The sequence below is a fragment of the Caretta caretta genome, chromosome 13 (assembly GCF_965140235.1).
Source record: "Caretta caretta isolate rCarCar2 chromosome 13, rCarCar1.hap1, whole genome shotgun sequence".
Taxonomy (NCBI): Eukaryota; Metazoa; Chordata; order Testudines; family Cheloniidae; genus Caretta; species Caretta caretta.
Genome location: NC_134218.1, coordinates 38,987,168 through 39,003,790, shown reverse-complemented (window position 1 = coordinate 39,003,790; position 16,623 = coordinate 38,987,168). Strand labels below are relative to the sequence as shown.

Sequence of the window (16,623 nt, the reverse complement as noted above, 5' to 3'; positions counted from 1 at the left end):
GCTTCAGTTGTATTCACATTGTCAAGCCTTCCACCCCAGTCATGAAGGCTAGAAACATAGGGATTTTTTGGTATAAATGAAAGCTGAAACTCTCCCATAATCACGGTGCTGTGGGTGCTGACAACTAGCAAAAAATCACAAAAGACTGTGCGGCTCGGGATAAAATCTCCAGAGCTTTCTAGCCTTAGGTTTTATTAAACTGAGGCACATATGTTTGTAGATATGTCTCTCTCGATCTTCATTCAGATGTGCCCTTCAGATGCCAGTCCCTTTTGCCTGGATTGCATCACTGGGGGTGTCATGATCCAAGCCGGGTGGGAGCTGCTCCGTACTTGCTTTGCCTATTTCTTTCTTGCCCACAGATGAAACCCCAAGAAAAGGTCTTTTTCAAGAGCCCGGTGGAAACGGCCCTCAAATATCTGGCCCACATCTCCCAGGTAAGGGGTAGACAGGTCCCCATTGGAGGGGGCAGATCAGAGCCGGCACCCCCTAGAGGGGAAAGCCTCCATCCAAGGTAACTATAGGCCAGGAAACAATCCCGGGCTAAAGTATGAACATGCTATATGGGACTCAGTTGATGAAGAATTAAAGGACAGAGGTATAATCAACACCAGTCAGCATGGTTATATGGAAAACTGCTCAGCCAAACACACCTGACCTTCTTCTCTGAGGAGATCACAAGTTTTGTTGGTAAAGGTAACTGTAGATGTGACCGGATTTTGTAAGGTGTTTGACACAGCACCGCCTGACACCCTGATTAAAGAACGGGCAGGGATCCAATGTCAATGGTGCACATGTTAAGAACTGGCTAAGGGACAGATCTCAACAAATAGTTCTTGACGGGGAATCACCATCCAATGGGGACGTCTCTAGTGGGGTCGCACTGAGAGAGGTCAGCTCTAGGCCTGGCAATCTTCAACACTGTATAAGGAATAGCTACAGTGGATTTGTCAAGAACAATCATGCCAAACCAGCCTCCTTTGACAGGGTTACTGGCTTAACAGATGGGAGGCAGCCGTAAAGGTGATATGGCTTGATGTTAGTAAGGCTTTGACACAGCAAACTCGGGAAATCTGATCTTGATGATACTGCAGATGGGTGCACAACTGGTTGAAAGACCATCCTCAAATATGACAGGTTTCAGAGTAACAGCCGTGTTAGTCTGTATTCGCGAAAAGAAAAGGAGTACTTGTGGCACCTTAGAGACTAACCAATTTATTTGAGCATAAGCTTTCGTGAGCTACAGCTCACTTCATCGGATGCATCCTCAAATAGTAGCTATCTATGGTTCACTAGCAAACTGGGAGGGTGTATTAAGTGGTATCCCACAGGGGTCAGTCCTGGGTCGGGTCTGTCAAGGTTCCTTCCCCACTCTGAACTCTAGGGTACAGATGTGGGGACCTGCATGAAAAACCCACTAAGCTTATTTTTACCAGATTAGGTTAAAACTTCCCCAAGGTACAAACTATTTTTCCTTTTGTCCCTGGACTTTATTGCCGCCACCACCAAGCGTCTAACAAATATAATCGGGAAAGAGCCTACTTGGAAATGTCTTTCCCCCCAAAATTCCCCCAAGCCCTACACCCCCTTTCCTGGGGAAGGCTTGATAAAAATCCTCACCAATTTGCATTGGTGAACACAGACCCAAACCCTTGGATCTTAAGAACAAGGAAAAAGCAATCAGGTTCTTAAAAGAAGAATTTTAATTGAAGAAAAAGTAAAAGAATCACCTCTGTAAAATCAGGATGGTAAACACCTTACAGGGTAATCAAATTAAAAAAACAGAGAATCCCTCTAGGCAAAACCTTAAGCTACAAAAAGACACAAAACCAGGCATATACATTCCATTCAGCACAACTTATTTGATCAGCCATTTAAACAAAAGAGAATCTAACGCATACCCAACTAGATTGCTTATTAACCCTTTACAGGAGTTCTGTATTCCTGCATTCCTGCTCTGGTCCTGGTAAAAGACAACACACACAGAGAGAACCTTTTGTTTCCCCCCCTCCAGCTTTGAAAGTATCTTATCTTCTCATTGGTCCTTTTGGTCAGGTGCCAGCGAGGTTATCTTAGCTTCTTAACCCTTTACAGGTGAAAGGGTTTTTCCTCTGGCCAGGAGGGATTTAAAGATGGTTAGCCTTCCCTTTATATTTATGACAAGCCCCCCAAATCACAGATAGGCTGGCTGTGATTTCTTCCTGGAGCTCAAGGAGAAAACAGAGTTAATAAGACACATGCACCTCTAAATATACTACCAAGTATATAAAGACTAACAATATTTTCCACATTTCAAGGATGATTTTAACCAGTTGATTCTTGGAAACTTTCATGGGAGAGTGCATCAGCCACTTTGTTAGAAGCTCCTGAGATGTGTTGGATGTCGAAATCAAAATCTTGGAGAGTGAAACTCCACTGAATAAGTTTTTTGTTATTTCCCGTGGCGGTATGAAGCCACTGTAGCGCAGCATGGTCGGTTTGCAGGTGGAAACGCCATCCCCAGACGTATGGGCGTAGCTTTTCTAGAGCGTAGACAATAGCTTAACATTCTTTTTCACTGACTGACCAGTTGCTTTCCCTCTCAGACAGCTTCTTGCTGAGAAACATTACAGGGTGGAATTCTTGATCCGGTCCTTCCTGCATTAAAACTGCTCCCACACCACGGTCGGACGCATCTGTGTTTACTAGGAACTGTTTGTCAAAGTCTGGGGCCCTTAGCACAGGGTCAGACATGAGTGTCACTTTAAGCTGGTTAAAGGCCTTCTGACACTCTTCGGTCCACTGAACGGCATTTGGCTGTTTCTTTTTGGTTAGGTCTGTCAGTGGGGCGGCGATTTGGCTGTATTGCGGTACAAATCGCCTGTAATATCCGGCCAAGCCTAAGAAGGATTGAACCTGTTTCTTTGACTTTGGGACAGGCCACTTTTGGATAGCATCCACTTTGGCCTGTAGGGGGCTGATAGTTCCTTGACCCACCTGGTGTCCAAGGTAAGTCACTCTGTTTCAGCCTATTTGACACTTCTTAGCCTTAACAGTTAGTCCTGCCTCCCTTATGTGCTCAAGGACTTTTTGTAGATGTTCCAGGTGTTCTGCCCAGGAATCCGAAAATATGGCCACATCGTCAAGGTAGGCGACTGCATATTCTCCTAATCCCGCTAGGAGACCATCTACAAGTCTTTGGAAGGTGGCGGGTGCATTCCACAGCCCGAAAGGGAGTACATTAAATTCATACAGCCCGAGATGTGTGGTGAAGGCTGACCTTTCCTTGGCAGATTCATCTAGTGGTACCTGCCAGTACCCCTTGGTTAAGTCCAAGGTAGAGATGAACTGGGCCCGTCCCAGTTTCTCTAATAGTTCATCTGTGCATGGCATTGGATAGTTGTCTGGGTGAGTTACTGCATTTAGCTTACGGTAGTCCACGCAAAAACGTATCTCCCCATCTGGTTTGGGAACTAGAACCACTGGAGATGCCCGTGCACTGCCAGAGGGGCAGATTATACCTATCTGTAACATATCCTGGATCTCCCGGTCTATAGCAGTTTTAGCTTGAGGAGACACCCGGTAAGGTTGGACTTTAATTGGGTGAGCATTACCTGTGTCAGTGGAGTGGTATGCCCGTTCAGTCAGTCCTGGGGTGGCTGAGAACGTTGGCGCGTAGCTAGTGCACAGCTCCTTGATCTGCTGTCGCTGCATACGCCCAAGAGTCAGGGAGAGGTTCACCTCTTCCATACCACCAGCACTTTTCCCTTTGTAGTAGACACCTTCAGGCCACTCAGCGTCCTCTCTGCCCTGGGCTGTAAACTGACAAACCTTTAATTCTCTGGAATAAAAGGGCTTTAGAGAATTAATATGGTACACCTTAGGCTTTCGGTCGGAGGTGGGGAATGCTATGAGATAATTAACAGCTCCCAGGCGCTCCTGGACCGTGAATGGCCCTTCCCACGATGCTTCCATTTTATGGGCCTGGAGCGCCTTTAAGACCATGACCTGGTCCCCTACTTTGAAGGAACGCTCTCTGGCATGTTTATCATACCAGGCTTTTTGCTCTTTTTGAGCATCCTGTAAGTTTTCTTTAGCAAGGGCTAAAGAGGTTCGGAGGGTGTTTTGTAGGTTGGTTACAAAGTCCAGAATGACAGGTTTCAGAGTAACAGCCGTGTTAGTCTGTATTCGCAAAAAGAAAAGGAGTACTTGTGGCACCTTAGAGACTAACCAATTTATTTGAGCATGAGCTTTCGTGAGCTACAGCTCACTTCATCGGATGCATACCGTGGATACTGCAGCAGACTTTATATACACACAGAGATCATGAGACAATACCTCCTCCCACCCCACTGTCCTGTTGGTAATAGCTTATCTAAAGTGATCATCAAGTTGAGCCATTTCCAGCACAAATCCAGGTTTTCTCACCCTCCACCTCAGCCTGGTCCAGTCCACACAAGAGATCCACTTCCTGGACACTACAGTGCTAATAAACAATGGTCACATAAACACCACCCTATACCGGAAACCTACTGACCGCTATTCCTACCTACATGCCTCCAGCTTTCACCCTGACCACACCACACGATCCATCGTCTACAGCCAAGCTCTGCGATACAACCGCATTTGCTCCAACCCCTCAGACAGAGACAAACACCTACAAGATCTCTGTCAAGCTTTCTTACAACTACAATACCCACCTGCGGAAGTGAAGAAACAGATTGATAGAGCCAGAAGAGTTCCCAGAAGTTACCTACTACAGGACAGGCCTAACAAAGAAAATAACAGAACGCCACTAGCCGTCACCTTCAGCCCCCAACTAAAACCCCTCCAATGCATTATTAAGGATCTACAACCTATCCTAAAGGATGATCCAACACTCTCACAAATCTTGGTAGACAGGCCAGTCCTTGCCTACAGACAGCCCCGCAACCTGAAGCAAATACTCACCAACAACCACATACCACACAACAGAACCACTAACCCAGGAACTTATCCTTGCAACAAAGCCCGTTGCCAACTGTGCCCACATATCTATTCAGGGGACACCATCACAGGGCCTAATAACATCAGCCACACTATCAGAGTCGTTCACCTGCACATCCACCAATGTGATATATGCCATCATGTGCCAGCAATGCCCCTCTGCCATTTACATTGGTCAAACTGGACAGTCTCTACGTAAAAGAATAAATGGACACAAATCAGGTGTCAAGAATTATAACATTCATAAACCAGTCAGAGAACACTTCAATCTCTCTGGTCACGCAATCACAGACATGAAGGTCGCTATCTTAAAACAAAAAAACTTCAAATCCAGACTCCAGCGAGAAACTGCTGAATTGGAATTCATTTGCAAATTGGATACTATTAATTTAGGCTTAAATAGAGACTGGGAGTGGCTAAGTCATTATGCAAGGTAGTCTATTTCCCCTTGTTTTTTCCTACCTTCCTCCCCAAGATGTTCTGGTTAAACTTGGATTTAAACTTGGAGAGTGGTCAGTTTGGATGAGCTATTGCCAGCAGGAGAGTGAGTTTGTGTGTGTATGGGGGTGGGGGGGTGAGAAAACCTGGATTTGTGCTGGAAATGGCCCACCTTGATTATCATGCATATTGTAGGGAGAGTGGTCACTTTGGATGAGCTATTACCAGCAGGATAGTGAGTTTGTGTGTGTGGTTTTTGGAGGGGGGTGAGGGGGTGAGAGAACCTGGATTTGTGCAGGAAATGGCCCACCTTGATTATCATGCACATTGTGTAGAGAGTTGTCACTTTGGATGGGCTATTACCAGCAGGAGAGTGAGTTTGTGTGTGGGGGGGTGGAGGGTGAGAAAACCTGGATTTGTGCTGGAAATGGCCCAACCTGATGATCACTTTAGATAAGCTATTACCAGCAGGACAGTGGGGTGGGAGGAGGTATTGTCTCATGATCTCTGTGTGTATATAAAGTCTGCTGCAGTATCCACGGTATGCATCCGATGAAGTGAGCTGTAGCTCACGAAAGCTCATGCTCAAATAAGTTGGTTAGTCTCTAAGGTGCCAAAAGTCCAGAATGTTAGTTCCTGGAGAAGGTGTAAACCCCTCCCATTGCTGCTTCATCAACTGTAATGGCCCCTTAACCTCATGGCCATATACAAGTTCAAATGGTGAAAACCCTACACTGGGATGTGGTACAGCTCTGTAGGCAAACAGCAACTGCTGCAACACTAGGTCCCAATCATTGGAGTGCTCATTTATGAATTTACATATCATGGCCCCCAAAGTCCCATTAAATTTCTCCACCAGGCCATTTGTTTGATGATGGTAAGGGGTGGCAACGAAGTGATTCACCCCATGAGCTTCCCAAAGGCTTTCCATAGTTCCTGCCAGGAAATTAGTTCCTGCATCTGTGAGGATGTCGGAAGGCCAACCTACCCTGGCAAAAATGTCTGCTAGTGCCTGGCGCACACTTTTAGCCCTGGTGTTGCTTAGAGCTACTGCTTCCGGCCATCGGGTGGCAAAATCCATGAAAGTCAGTATGTACTGCTTTCCTCTGGGTGTCTTTTTCAGAAAAGGACCCAGAATATCCACAGCTACTCGCTGAAATGGAACTTCAATGATGGAGAGTGGCTGGAGAGTGGCTTTGACCTGGTCTTGGGGTTTTCCCACTCTTTGGCGTACCTCACAAGACTGGACATAGGTAGAAACATCCTTGCCCATTCCCTCCCAGTGGAATGACCTCCCCAAATGGTCTTTGGTCCTGTTCACCCCAGCATGACCAGTAGGATGATCGTGGGCTAAGCTCAAGAGCTTGACCCAGTACTTAGTTGGAACTACCAACTGTCTCTGAGAATGCCAGTCTTCCTGGTGTCCACCAGAAAGAATTTCCTTGTATAAAAGTCCTCTTTCTACAACAAACCTGGATCGATTAGAAGAGCTGAGAGGTGGTGGGTTGCTCCGTGCCACCGTCCAAGCTCTCTGGAGGCTTTCATCTGCTTCCTGTTTGATCTGGAACTGTTCCCTTGATGCTGGAGACATCAGTTCCTCATTGGATTGTGGACCAAGGCTTGGTCCCTCTGGAAGCGATGTAGGGGATGGGGCTGTTTCCATTGACTGTAAACTGCTCTCCACTTGTGCACTATGTTGGGTTTCAGGCTCCGGCTGAGCCTCTGGTGTAGGGTTATCGGCTGCTGCCGGTTCAGGTTCGGTGGGGCCCTCTGGTGTTGGGGTTGCAAGTACTGGATTCAGTGCTGGCCATGGGTCTGGTGCTGGTTGTTCCGCCAGTTCCAGTCCTGGGACTGGCTCTGTCTGGGTCTCTGAGACTGGATCCAGTACTGCTGTTACAGATGCTGGCATGGGGTCCGGTTCCATCACCTCTGACCGAATCCTGGTAGAAGTTTCCGGAACAGAGCTAGGAGTCATGGTTTGTTTAGCCTGGCTGCGGGTGACCATTCCCACCCTCTTGGCTAGCTTCACATGATTGGCCAAGTCTTCCCCCAACAGCATGGGGATGGGATAATCATCATAGATGTCAAAAGTCCACATTCCTGACCAGCCTTTGTACTGGACAGGTAACTTGGCTGTAGGCAAATTGAAAGAGTTGGACTTGAAGGGTTGAATTGTCACTTGGATCTCTGGGTCGATTAAATTTGGGTCCACTAAGGAAGCATGGATAGCTGATACTTGTGCTCCAGTGTCCCTCCATGTGGTGACCTTCTTCCCGCCCACACTCACAGTTTCCCTCTGCTCCAAGGGTATCTGGGAGGTATCTGGGCCTGAGGACGTCTGGTGTTATTCCGGTGCAATGAACTGTAATCAGTTGGGGTTCTTGGGGCAGTTGGCCTTCACATGCCCCTTCTCATTGCATTTAAAACATTGTCCAGCTGACGGGTCACTGGGGTGAGGTGGGTTGCGGGAGAACAGTGTGGCAGGACGATAAGGTGTCTGGAGTATTCCTTGGTGTGTAGTTGGGGCCTTGGGCTGCCCCCGGTAGTAGGGTGTGGTCTGAGGGTGTCCCTTCTGGTATCCGCTCAAACTGCAACCAGGGTTGTTCCTCTCTACTCCCTCCACCCGTTTTGTTTCGGCTTGCCCCGCCTCTCTGGTGGTCTGGGACTGCTCGTATCGATCAGCATAAGAAGCAAGACTTTCTGCTGAGTCCATTTCCTTATCCCATAAACACTGTTTTATTTCCTCCTTGGACATATTCAGGAATTGCTCCTGAGCTATCAAATCACACATTCCGTCAAAGCTAGTGACACCCCTTCCTTGGATCCATTTATCTAACAGATCCCTCATCTGGTTTAGATAAGCCACAGTAGTTAGTCCAGGCCTTCTCTTAAGGGTTCAAAATTTTACTCTGTATGTTTCAGATGTAATTTGAAATTGCTTTAAAATCAAATCCTTGAACTTATTATAGTCAGAAGCCTCATCAATTGGCATCTTATTGAATATGTCCAGAGCTCTTCCAGTTAATTTTGTGACCAATGTGGTCATCTTGTGAGCTTCAGGAATTTTATGGAGAGTGCACAGTCTCTCAAAGGTGAGAAAATATTCAGCAATATCACTGGATTCATCATACTGTGGACATAGTCTTTCCCATTTGTGGATTGGTTGGGAAGGATGGTTAGGGTTATCCAGTAGATTCTGCTCAACCCTTACCTTCTCCATCTCCAGTGCATGCTTCCTCTCTTTTTCCCTCTCCTCCATTTCTTTTTCCTTTGCCTCCATAGCTCTCCTGTGGGCAGCCTCTTGGTTTTTTTCTCTCTCTCGCTGCCTCCCGTTCTCTCCTGTGGGCAGCCTCTTTCGCTGTTTCTGCCTTGGACTCTGTCACGTTTGCCTCTCTGTTTTTAACTAACTTTACACCCGACAGTTAGAAATAAAACAAAACAAACAAAAAAACGTGGCTTGTAAAAAAAAAATATATATATAGGTTGTACTGTAACCGGATACCGATGTTCTCTGATAGTGATTGTCAGCCTACAGAAAAATCCTTTAAAAAAAACAACTAACACCTTTGTCTCCAGGCAAATAGACAGAAAACCCCTCTAGTTGCTCTTAGGTAAAAAAAACCCCAAAAAACAACCCCCCTCTTCAGGTCTGTGAAGACTTGTGAATTTCCCTGCAGGAGGTTAACTACCCTGCCTTTAGGTAGAGAAAACTCCAGCTCACAAAAGACAATTCCCTTTTGTCTCTGCTCTGTCCCCCAAGCAGAGACACAAAAAACTCTAACTGCTTTCAGCTTAAAACCTGCTTTCCAGCAGCCCAAAGGGGAAAAAAAATATTTCCTTTTAAAATCTGTGCTTTTGGTTCAAAAAATCTCAAAATGATTTCAGGTTAATCCTACCGCTCTGCCACAATGTCAAGGTTCCTTCCCCACTCTGAACTCTAGGGTACAGATGTGGGGACCTGCATGAAAAACCCACTAAGCTTATTTTTACCAGATTAGGTTAAAACTTCCCCAAGGTACAAACTATTTTTCCTTTTGTCCCTGGACTTTATTGCCGCCACCACCAAGTGTCTAACAAATATAACTGAGAAAGAGCCTACTTGGAAACGTCTTTCCCCCCAAAATCCCCCCAAGCCATACACCCCCTTTCCTGGGGAAGGCTTGATTAAAATCCTCACCAATATGCATAGGTGAACACAGACCCAAACCCTTGGATCTTAAGAACAAGGAAAAAGCAATCAGGTTCTTAAAAGAAGAATTTTAATTGAAGTAAAAGAATCACCTCTGTAAAATCAGGATGGTAAACACCTTACAGGGTAATCAAATTAAAAAAACATAGAGAATCCCTCTAGACAAAACCTTAAGCTACAAAAAGACACAAAAATAGGAATATACATTCCATTCAGCACAACTTATTTGATCAGCCATTTAAACAAAACAGAATCTAACGCATATCTAACTAGATTGCTTATTAACCCTTTACAGGAGTTCTGACCTGCATTCTTGCTCTGGTCCCAGCAAAAGACAACACACACACAGAGAACCCTTTGTTCCCCCCCTCCAGCTTTGAAAGTATCTTGTCTCCTCATTGGTCCTTTTGGTCAGGTGCCAGGGAGTTTATCCTAGCTTCTTAACCCTTTACAGGTGAAAGGGTTTTTCCTCTGGCCAGGAGGGATTTAAAGGTGGTTAGCCTTCCCTTTATATTTATGACAGGGTCATATTCGCATTAATGACTTGGATAATGGAATGGAGAGCATGCTTCTAAAATTTGCGTCTGTCACCAAGATGGGAGGGGTTGTAAGGGCTTTGGAGGACAGGATTACAATTCAAAATGACCTTGACAGATTGGAGAATTGGTCTGACTTCAGCCAGATGAAATTCAGCAAAGCAAATTCAAAGGACTTCACTTAGGAAGGAAAAAATCTAATGCACAGCTACAAAATAGGGAAGGACTAGGTATGAAATAGCACGGCTGCAAAGGCACTGGGGGCTTGAGTGAATCATAGTGATGCAGTTGAGAAAAAGTCAAATATTCTGGGGCATATTAATGGGTACGTTGTCTATAAGATATGGGAGGTCATTATCTTGTTCTGCACAGCACAGGTGAGGCCTCAACTGGAGTACTGTGTCCAATTCTGGGCGCCTGACTTTAGGAAAGAGGGGGACAAACTGGAGAGAGTCTAGAGGAAAGCACAAAAGTGATCAAAGGGTGAGAAAACCTGACCTGCAAGGAAAAGTTAAGAAAACAGGGCATGTTTAGGCATGAGAAAAGAAGACTGAGAGGGGAGTGAGAACAGTCTTCAAATCTGGTGAGGGCTGCTATAAAGAGGACGGGGATCAATTGTTCTCTATGTTCACTGACTGTAGGAGAAGACTTAAGGGGCTTAGTCCACAGCAAGGGAGACTGAGGATTCCTGTTGGAGATTTTAAAGATCTGGTTGGACAAACCTGCATCAGGGCTGGTCTAGGTTTACTTGGTCCTGCCTTGGCAACGTTTCTAGGACACTGGGATGCTCCTCACTGATGGGAAGTCAGTATAAGATCACTGGGGTCAGGTCTGCTAATGCACCAAGGGTTGGTAGAGTGGGAAGTGGTGACGAGCCCATGGTGACCTGGATCACTGGGTGAGCTGGGCCCATTCCACCCAACGACATTTCAACCCAGACAAACATTAAGTTCTCCAGCCAGGATGGAGGCACGCAGGCCAGGCCAGCAGGGACTCTAAAACGGACCCAGCGGTCAGGGTGGACACGCAGCTGAAAGCGAGCTCAGGGGGCTACACCGAAGACTCTGGAGGTGGAGTGGAGACCAATCAAGGCAGGTCGCATGCAGCTCTGGGTGGGCGCCTGTGACAGGAAAGGGGCAGAGCTGAGCCAGGGGAACAACAAAGATGGAGGAGAAGCCACCAGTGAGCGCGCTCTGCTGAGTTATCAGAGAGGATTGAGTGGGGCCCAGATTCCGGGCAGGGTCCCACATCTTCGAAGGGGTGAGGCAGCCGGGGGAATTCGAGGTCAGGCAAAGATGCCTGGGTTAATAGCCAAGCTGGGGACTGGTTAATAATCAGTGCAAGGGCTTTGCTGGAACTCCTCCCCCATGCCCCTGCTAATTATTTACCCTAACGAAGCCAGATAAGGAGGGAGATGAATGGAGATGGAAAGTTAATCATCACAGGGGATTTTAGAGCTGTCAGCAGCACTTCTGATAGTCCCAGAGATTGTTCGCTTCTGGATCTCACCTCCTGAGCCAACCAGTCCCCCCTGTGGATCTGGATGGAGCTGGTGCCCACTAAAGGAGACAAGCCCCATGTCCCATTCCCTGCCTCCCCCAAAACCAGCCAGTCCCTGCTTTCGGGCCAGAGGGGACAGGCCCCATATTCCATTCCCTGCCCACCCCGCAAGCCAGCCAGTCCCCGCCCTGGGGCTGGATGGGAGCCAGCACCCCCTAGAGGGTCCGGCCTGTGCCCCATTCCCTGTGTCTGTCTCCCAGGTGTGGAGTTTCCAGCGGGCGCAGAGTGAGCGACTGCTCTCGTTCTACAAGGACAGGGCATCCCAGGCTGAGGGGTCCCTGCAGGAGGCACGCCAGAAACTCTCCACCCGTGACAGGTCAGAGCCCAGCCACTGGGGGTCACCAGGGATATATGACTCACCCCCATGTCCCCGTCATGGGTGACACGCTGGTGGGCAGAGCACCCACCATCCCTGGGGCATGGCTGGCATACGGCGCCTGGCCTGCTTGGCACAGCATGCACGAAGCCTGGCACTTGTGCATGCATCCCAGCATGTGGGGGGACCCAGGGGTGGGCAGAGCGGGGCAGTGCCCAGCCCCTCTGACCCCATGTATCCTTCCCCTCCCCAGGGAGCTGGAGGCGCTGAGGCAGGAGAACGGCGAGCTGAAGAAATATCTGAGCATCCTCAAGGCGAGGGCTGTCTGTGTGTCTGACCATCTGTGTGTCCATCCATCTGTGTGTCATCCCCCACAGTGTCTGTCCGTCCGTCGGTTTGTCATCCCACCCACTGTGTGTCCATCAGTGTGTCCTCCCCGCCCACTGTCTCTCTATCCGTTGGTGTGTCAGCTCGCCTGCTGTCTGTCCGTCTGTCTGTGTCTCATCCCACCTGCTGTTTGTCCACCCGTCAGTGTATCATCCCGCCCGCTGTCTGTCCATCCTTCATGTGTCATCCCGCCCGTCTGTCCGTCTTTCTGTGCGTCCTCCCCGCCTGCTGTCAGTCCGTCAGTGTGTCATCTCGCCCGCAGTCTGTCCATCCATCAGTCATCCCCGTCCGCTGTCTGTCTGTCCGTCAGTCATCCCCATCCGCTGTCTGTCGGTCGTCAGTGTGTCATCCTGCCCGCTGTCTGTCGGTCCGTCAGTGTGTCATCCCGACCGCTGTCCGTCTGTCCATCAGTCATCCCCGTCCTCTGTCTGTCTGTCCGTCTGTGTCATCCCACCCACTGTGTGTCCATCAGTGTGTCATCACGCCCGCTGTCTGTCTGTCCATCTGTGTGTCATTCCTGCCCGCTGTCCATCCATCTGTCAGTGTGTCATCCCGCCCGCTGTCCATCCATCTGTCAGTGTGTCGTTCCGCCCGCTGTCTGTCCATCCTTCATGTGTTGTCCCACATGCTGTCTGTCTTCCCGCCCACTGTCTATCCATCCTTCATGTGTCATCCCGCATGCTGTCTGTCCGTCTGTCTGTGTGTCCTCCCTGCCTGCTGTCTGTCCATCCGTCAGTGTGTCATCCCACCCGCTGTCTCTCCATCCTTCATGTGTCATCCTGCCCTCCCACCATCAGAGTTTCATCCCGCCCGCTGTTTGTCCGACCATCAGTGTGTCATCCTGCCCGCCGTCTGTCCATCTGTCAGTGTGTCGCCTGACTACTGTCTGTCTGTCTGTGCATTGTCCCGCCTGCTGTCTGTCTATCTGTGCCACTCACCCCATGGGCAGCCTGTGCCCCCGTCTCTCTGCTGCCCCCGGGACACACTAACCCCCCTTCTGCCCCTCTCTCTGCAGGCCTCGCCCAGCCGATGCCAGGGCAGCAGGTCAGCAAACCCCTCCTGGGCCCAGGGCATGTGACCTGGGGGGTCTGTGGGGCAGGAGTGGGGTCTGACATGGGAGCCTTGGGCAGTGGATGGGGAGTGGTGGGAGTGGGGGTGCCAGGTGGGAGGGTGTGGGGAGTTGGGGGCACTGGCAGTGGGGTGCTGTGTGTGGAGAGTTGAGGGCACCGGGGGTGGGATGGGGAGTTGCGGGCACTGGTCATGGGGTGCTGGGCAGGGAGTTGGGGGCACTGGGGTTGGGGTGCTGAGCGGGGGGATGGGGAGTTGGAGCAATGGGGGCTGGGGTGCTGGGTGGGGGATGAGGAGTTGGGGGCACTGGTGGGGTGCTGGAGGAGGGTGGTGAGTTAGGGGCACTGGAAGTGGGGTGCTGGGTAGGAAGCTGGGGGGCACTGGGGTGTGGTGCTGGGCAGGGAGGTGGGAGTGGAGTGCTGGGTGGGGATGGGGAGTTGGGGGCACTGGGAGTGGGGTGCTGGGCGGGGGTGGGGTGGGTGGAGTGCTGGATGGGGGTATGGGGAGTTGGGGCACTGGAGGTGCCCCATCCTCTCAGCCCTGAGTTGTGTCCCTTTCCCTTGGGCAGGGGCAGCACCCCCCGGCCGGTTGGCATCACCTCCCCCTCACAGAGTGGTAAGGAGAACCCTGGGGGGGGCACCAGGGAGCCTCCTTGAAATAGGACAAATGTGACAAGTGTGCGAAGGCATGGTGGGGGCAGTGAGTGTGCAAAGGTGGGGGTGCGCATAGGCGCTGGGCATGTGAGGGCCGGGGATGCTGGGAATGTGAGGTGGGTGGTGTGGCACAGTGGGTGTGCAAGCACTGAGGGGTCTTGTGGGGGAATGGGTGTGTGAGAGTAGGGGGTGTCCACTGGGTGGTGGGCATGCAAGGTTGGGGGGTGCCCACAGGGTCTTGGGTGTGCCCACAGAGTGATGGGCATATGAGGGCCAGGAGTGCCCACAGACAGCAGGCATACCAGGGCCAGGGGTGCCTGTGGGGTGGTGGGCCTGCAAGGGGTACCCGTGGGGCAATGGGTGTGCGAGGGCAGTGGGGGATGGCGGGTGTGTGAATGGGGGTGAGGCGTTGGACTCCCTGTCTTCACCTGGCGCTGGAGCTAATGCCCGTCCCTCCTCGCAGGTGCCCCGCGGCCCCGCACCCAGCTCTGCAGCCAAGTGGTCAGGTGAGCGTGCATGTGTGCGTGCGTCTCTGCCCCCTGCTGGCGGGGCAGAGCCCTGCGGTGGGGGGGGTCTGTGTCCCTGCGGGCGGGGCTGAGCCCTGCGGGGTGTGTGTGTGTCCCTGTGCCCCTTGCTGGCAGAGCGGAGCCCTGCTGTGTATGTGCCCATGCAGGGGGTGCCCCCCGTGACCCATGTAACGAGGTCTCTCCCCCCACAGCCACTCCTCCTCACTGGAGTCCATCCCCTACCGCCTCTCCAGCACCCCCAGCTGGCCGGTGAGTCACCCGCGTGCCCCTTGGGGAGTGGGAGGCCTGTGGGGGGGGCCTGGGGACTTACACAGGGTATGGGGGGCATGAGGGCCGTGCAGGAGCTGGGGGCCATGTGGGGTGTGTGGGTGCCTGGGACCACAGAAGCTGTGGGGGAGCATGGGGGGGCTGCCCGGGCACCCCACTCTGACACACTCCATCTCTCCTTTTCCCAGCAGGCTGCAGGAGCTGCCCAAACCCCCACTGGCTCCAGCATCGGTGAGAGGACTGGGGGGCCAGCTAGCTCAGGGGCCCCAGAGGGCAGCCCCACAGCAGTCTGAGAACTGACCTCAGCTTGGCCCAACTGTGTTCACAGGGATGAGGCCTCAGAGCCATGGCTGCCCCCCACCCACCTCCCCACCAGGGGACTGGATCGCTCCCCACCTTTCCCTGCCCAATTTCACTCTCCCTTCTCAGGGCTGGGCCCCCCCCAAATCCATGACACCCCCCCTAAACTGTCTGCCCTCTGCTCTGCAGCCACCCCGTCTCCAGCCTCCACCCAAAGCCTGTCCTACTGGTGAGTGTGTGTGTGTGTGGGGTGCCCCTGCATCCCCCTGGGGGGCACGGGCTGTGGGGTTGGGATTGCCCCAGGTGGGGGGGGGGTCTCTGGGACTCAGATTACCCAGTGGGGGGGTGGTCTATGGGGCTGGGATTCTCTGGTTGTGGGGGTCTGGGACCTAGGATTCCCCCGGGGGGGGGTCTCTCTGTTTCTTCCCCCCTCCACTAACTTCCTCTCTTCTCCCCCCAGGGCCTCCTCCTCCTCCAACCAGACCCCTGGGCTGGGCACCTTCCCCTTGCGCCCCCCTGGGCAGGGGCCAGTGGAAGGTGAGGCTGGGCAGGGCCGGGGCCCCCCCACGCTGGCACCGAGCATCTTCGCAGGTGAGCCAGGGGGATGAGACACAGGACCCACAATGGCAGCCAGGACCCCCAACTCAGCCAGCCCCACACCCCGTCCTGGGAGACCTGGGGAGGGATGGGAATGAGAGGTCAGGGGATGCCCCTCCCAGCCCATAGCAGGGTCCACAGGGCATCCCCAATCTGCCCCACTAACCCCTCCCATCTGCCTAACAGATCTGAGAGAGAGGGGCACCCCTCGGGGGAGCCAAAGCGCAGAGAGACCAAGACCCATACAGGTGAGGGGGGGCAGGGGAGACTGGATTCGGAGGTGGGGTAGGGGTCAAGCTGGGGGGCTGAACAGGCTGGGGGTTAAGCTGGAGGGTGCGCAGGAGCAGAGTGGGCTGGGGATGGGGGGCTCAGATTTAGGATGTCTGTCTGCAGCATTCTGGGTAATTTCTTCTCTCCCCCAGCTAAGGTTCACCCCCCAGCTCATCCCCTCCCAGCATGGCAGGTGAGTGAGACTGGATTACGGATTACGGGGTCATCCCCCACACAGAGGGGTCTGACAGAGGGGAGCCCAGAGGGTGGCAACAACCCTAGACAGAGGGGTCTGGGGGAGGGGGCCTCAGAATGGGGTGAGCCCCCAAAAGAGGGGTCTGGGGAGGGGGGGCTCAGAGGGGAGGGACCCCTCCCAGGGGCTGTTCTGTCTCTTCACTAGGATTCTCTCCCCGCAGGCCCCCCAGTGCCAGCCGGGCCCCCCAGCTGTAGCATGTGGGGCACAGAAACTGCCCAGGCTCCCCAGCACCCAACGGACTCTGCCCCTGCAGCCCCCTAGGGACCGGAGTGACTGTGCCGGGGTGCGGTGGGA

At 52.0% G+C, this 16,623-nt stretch overlaps 1 protein-coding gene across 1 annotated transcript in view; it reads left to right on the top strand.

The window, feature by feature from the left end:
* The first annotated feature begins 341 nt into the window (after positions 1-341).
* Positions 342-16,623, top strand: part of RNF212B (ring finger protein 212B) — a 17,618-nt gene continuing 1,336 nt past the window's right edge. Inside the window, exons 1-11 of the mRNA XM_075118536.1 lie at positions 342-437; positions 11,889-12,004; positions 12,258-12,398; positions 12,935-13,435; positions 14,028-14,074; positions 14,576-14,618; positions 14,831-14,888; positions 15,095-15,137; positions 15,396-15,435; positions 15,667-15,797; positions 16,226-16,266. Of these exons, the coding sequence (XP_074974637.1) occupies positions 363-437; positions 11,889-12,004; positions 12,258-12,398; positions 12,935-13,435; positions 14,028-14,074; positions 14,576-14,618; positions 14,831-14,888; positions 15,095-15,137; positions 15,396-15,435; positions 15,667-15,797; positions 16,226-16,266 (1,236 nt within the window). The 5' untranslated portion in view covers positions 342-362. The remainder of the gene's footprint in view (positions 438-11,888; positions 12,005-12,257; positions 12,399-12,934; positions 13,436-14,027; positions 14,075-14,575; positions 14,619-14,830; positions 14,889-15,094; positions 15,138-15,395; positions 15,436-15,666; positions 15,798-16,225; positions 16,267-16,623) is intronic.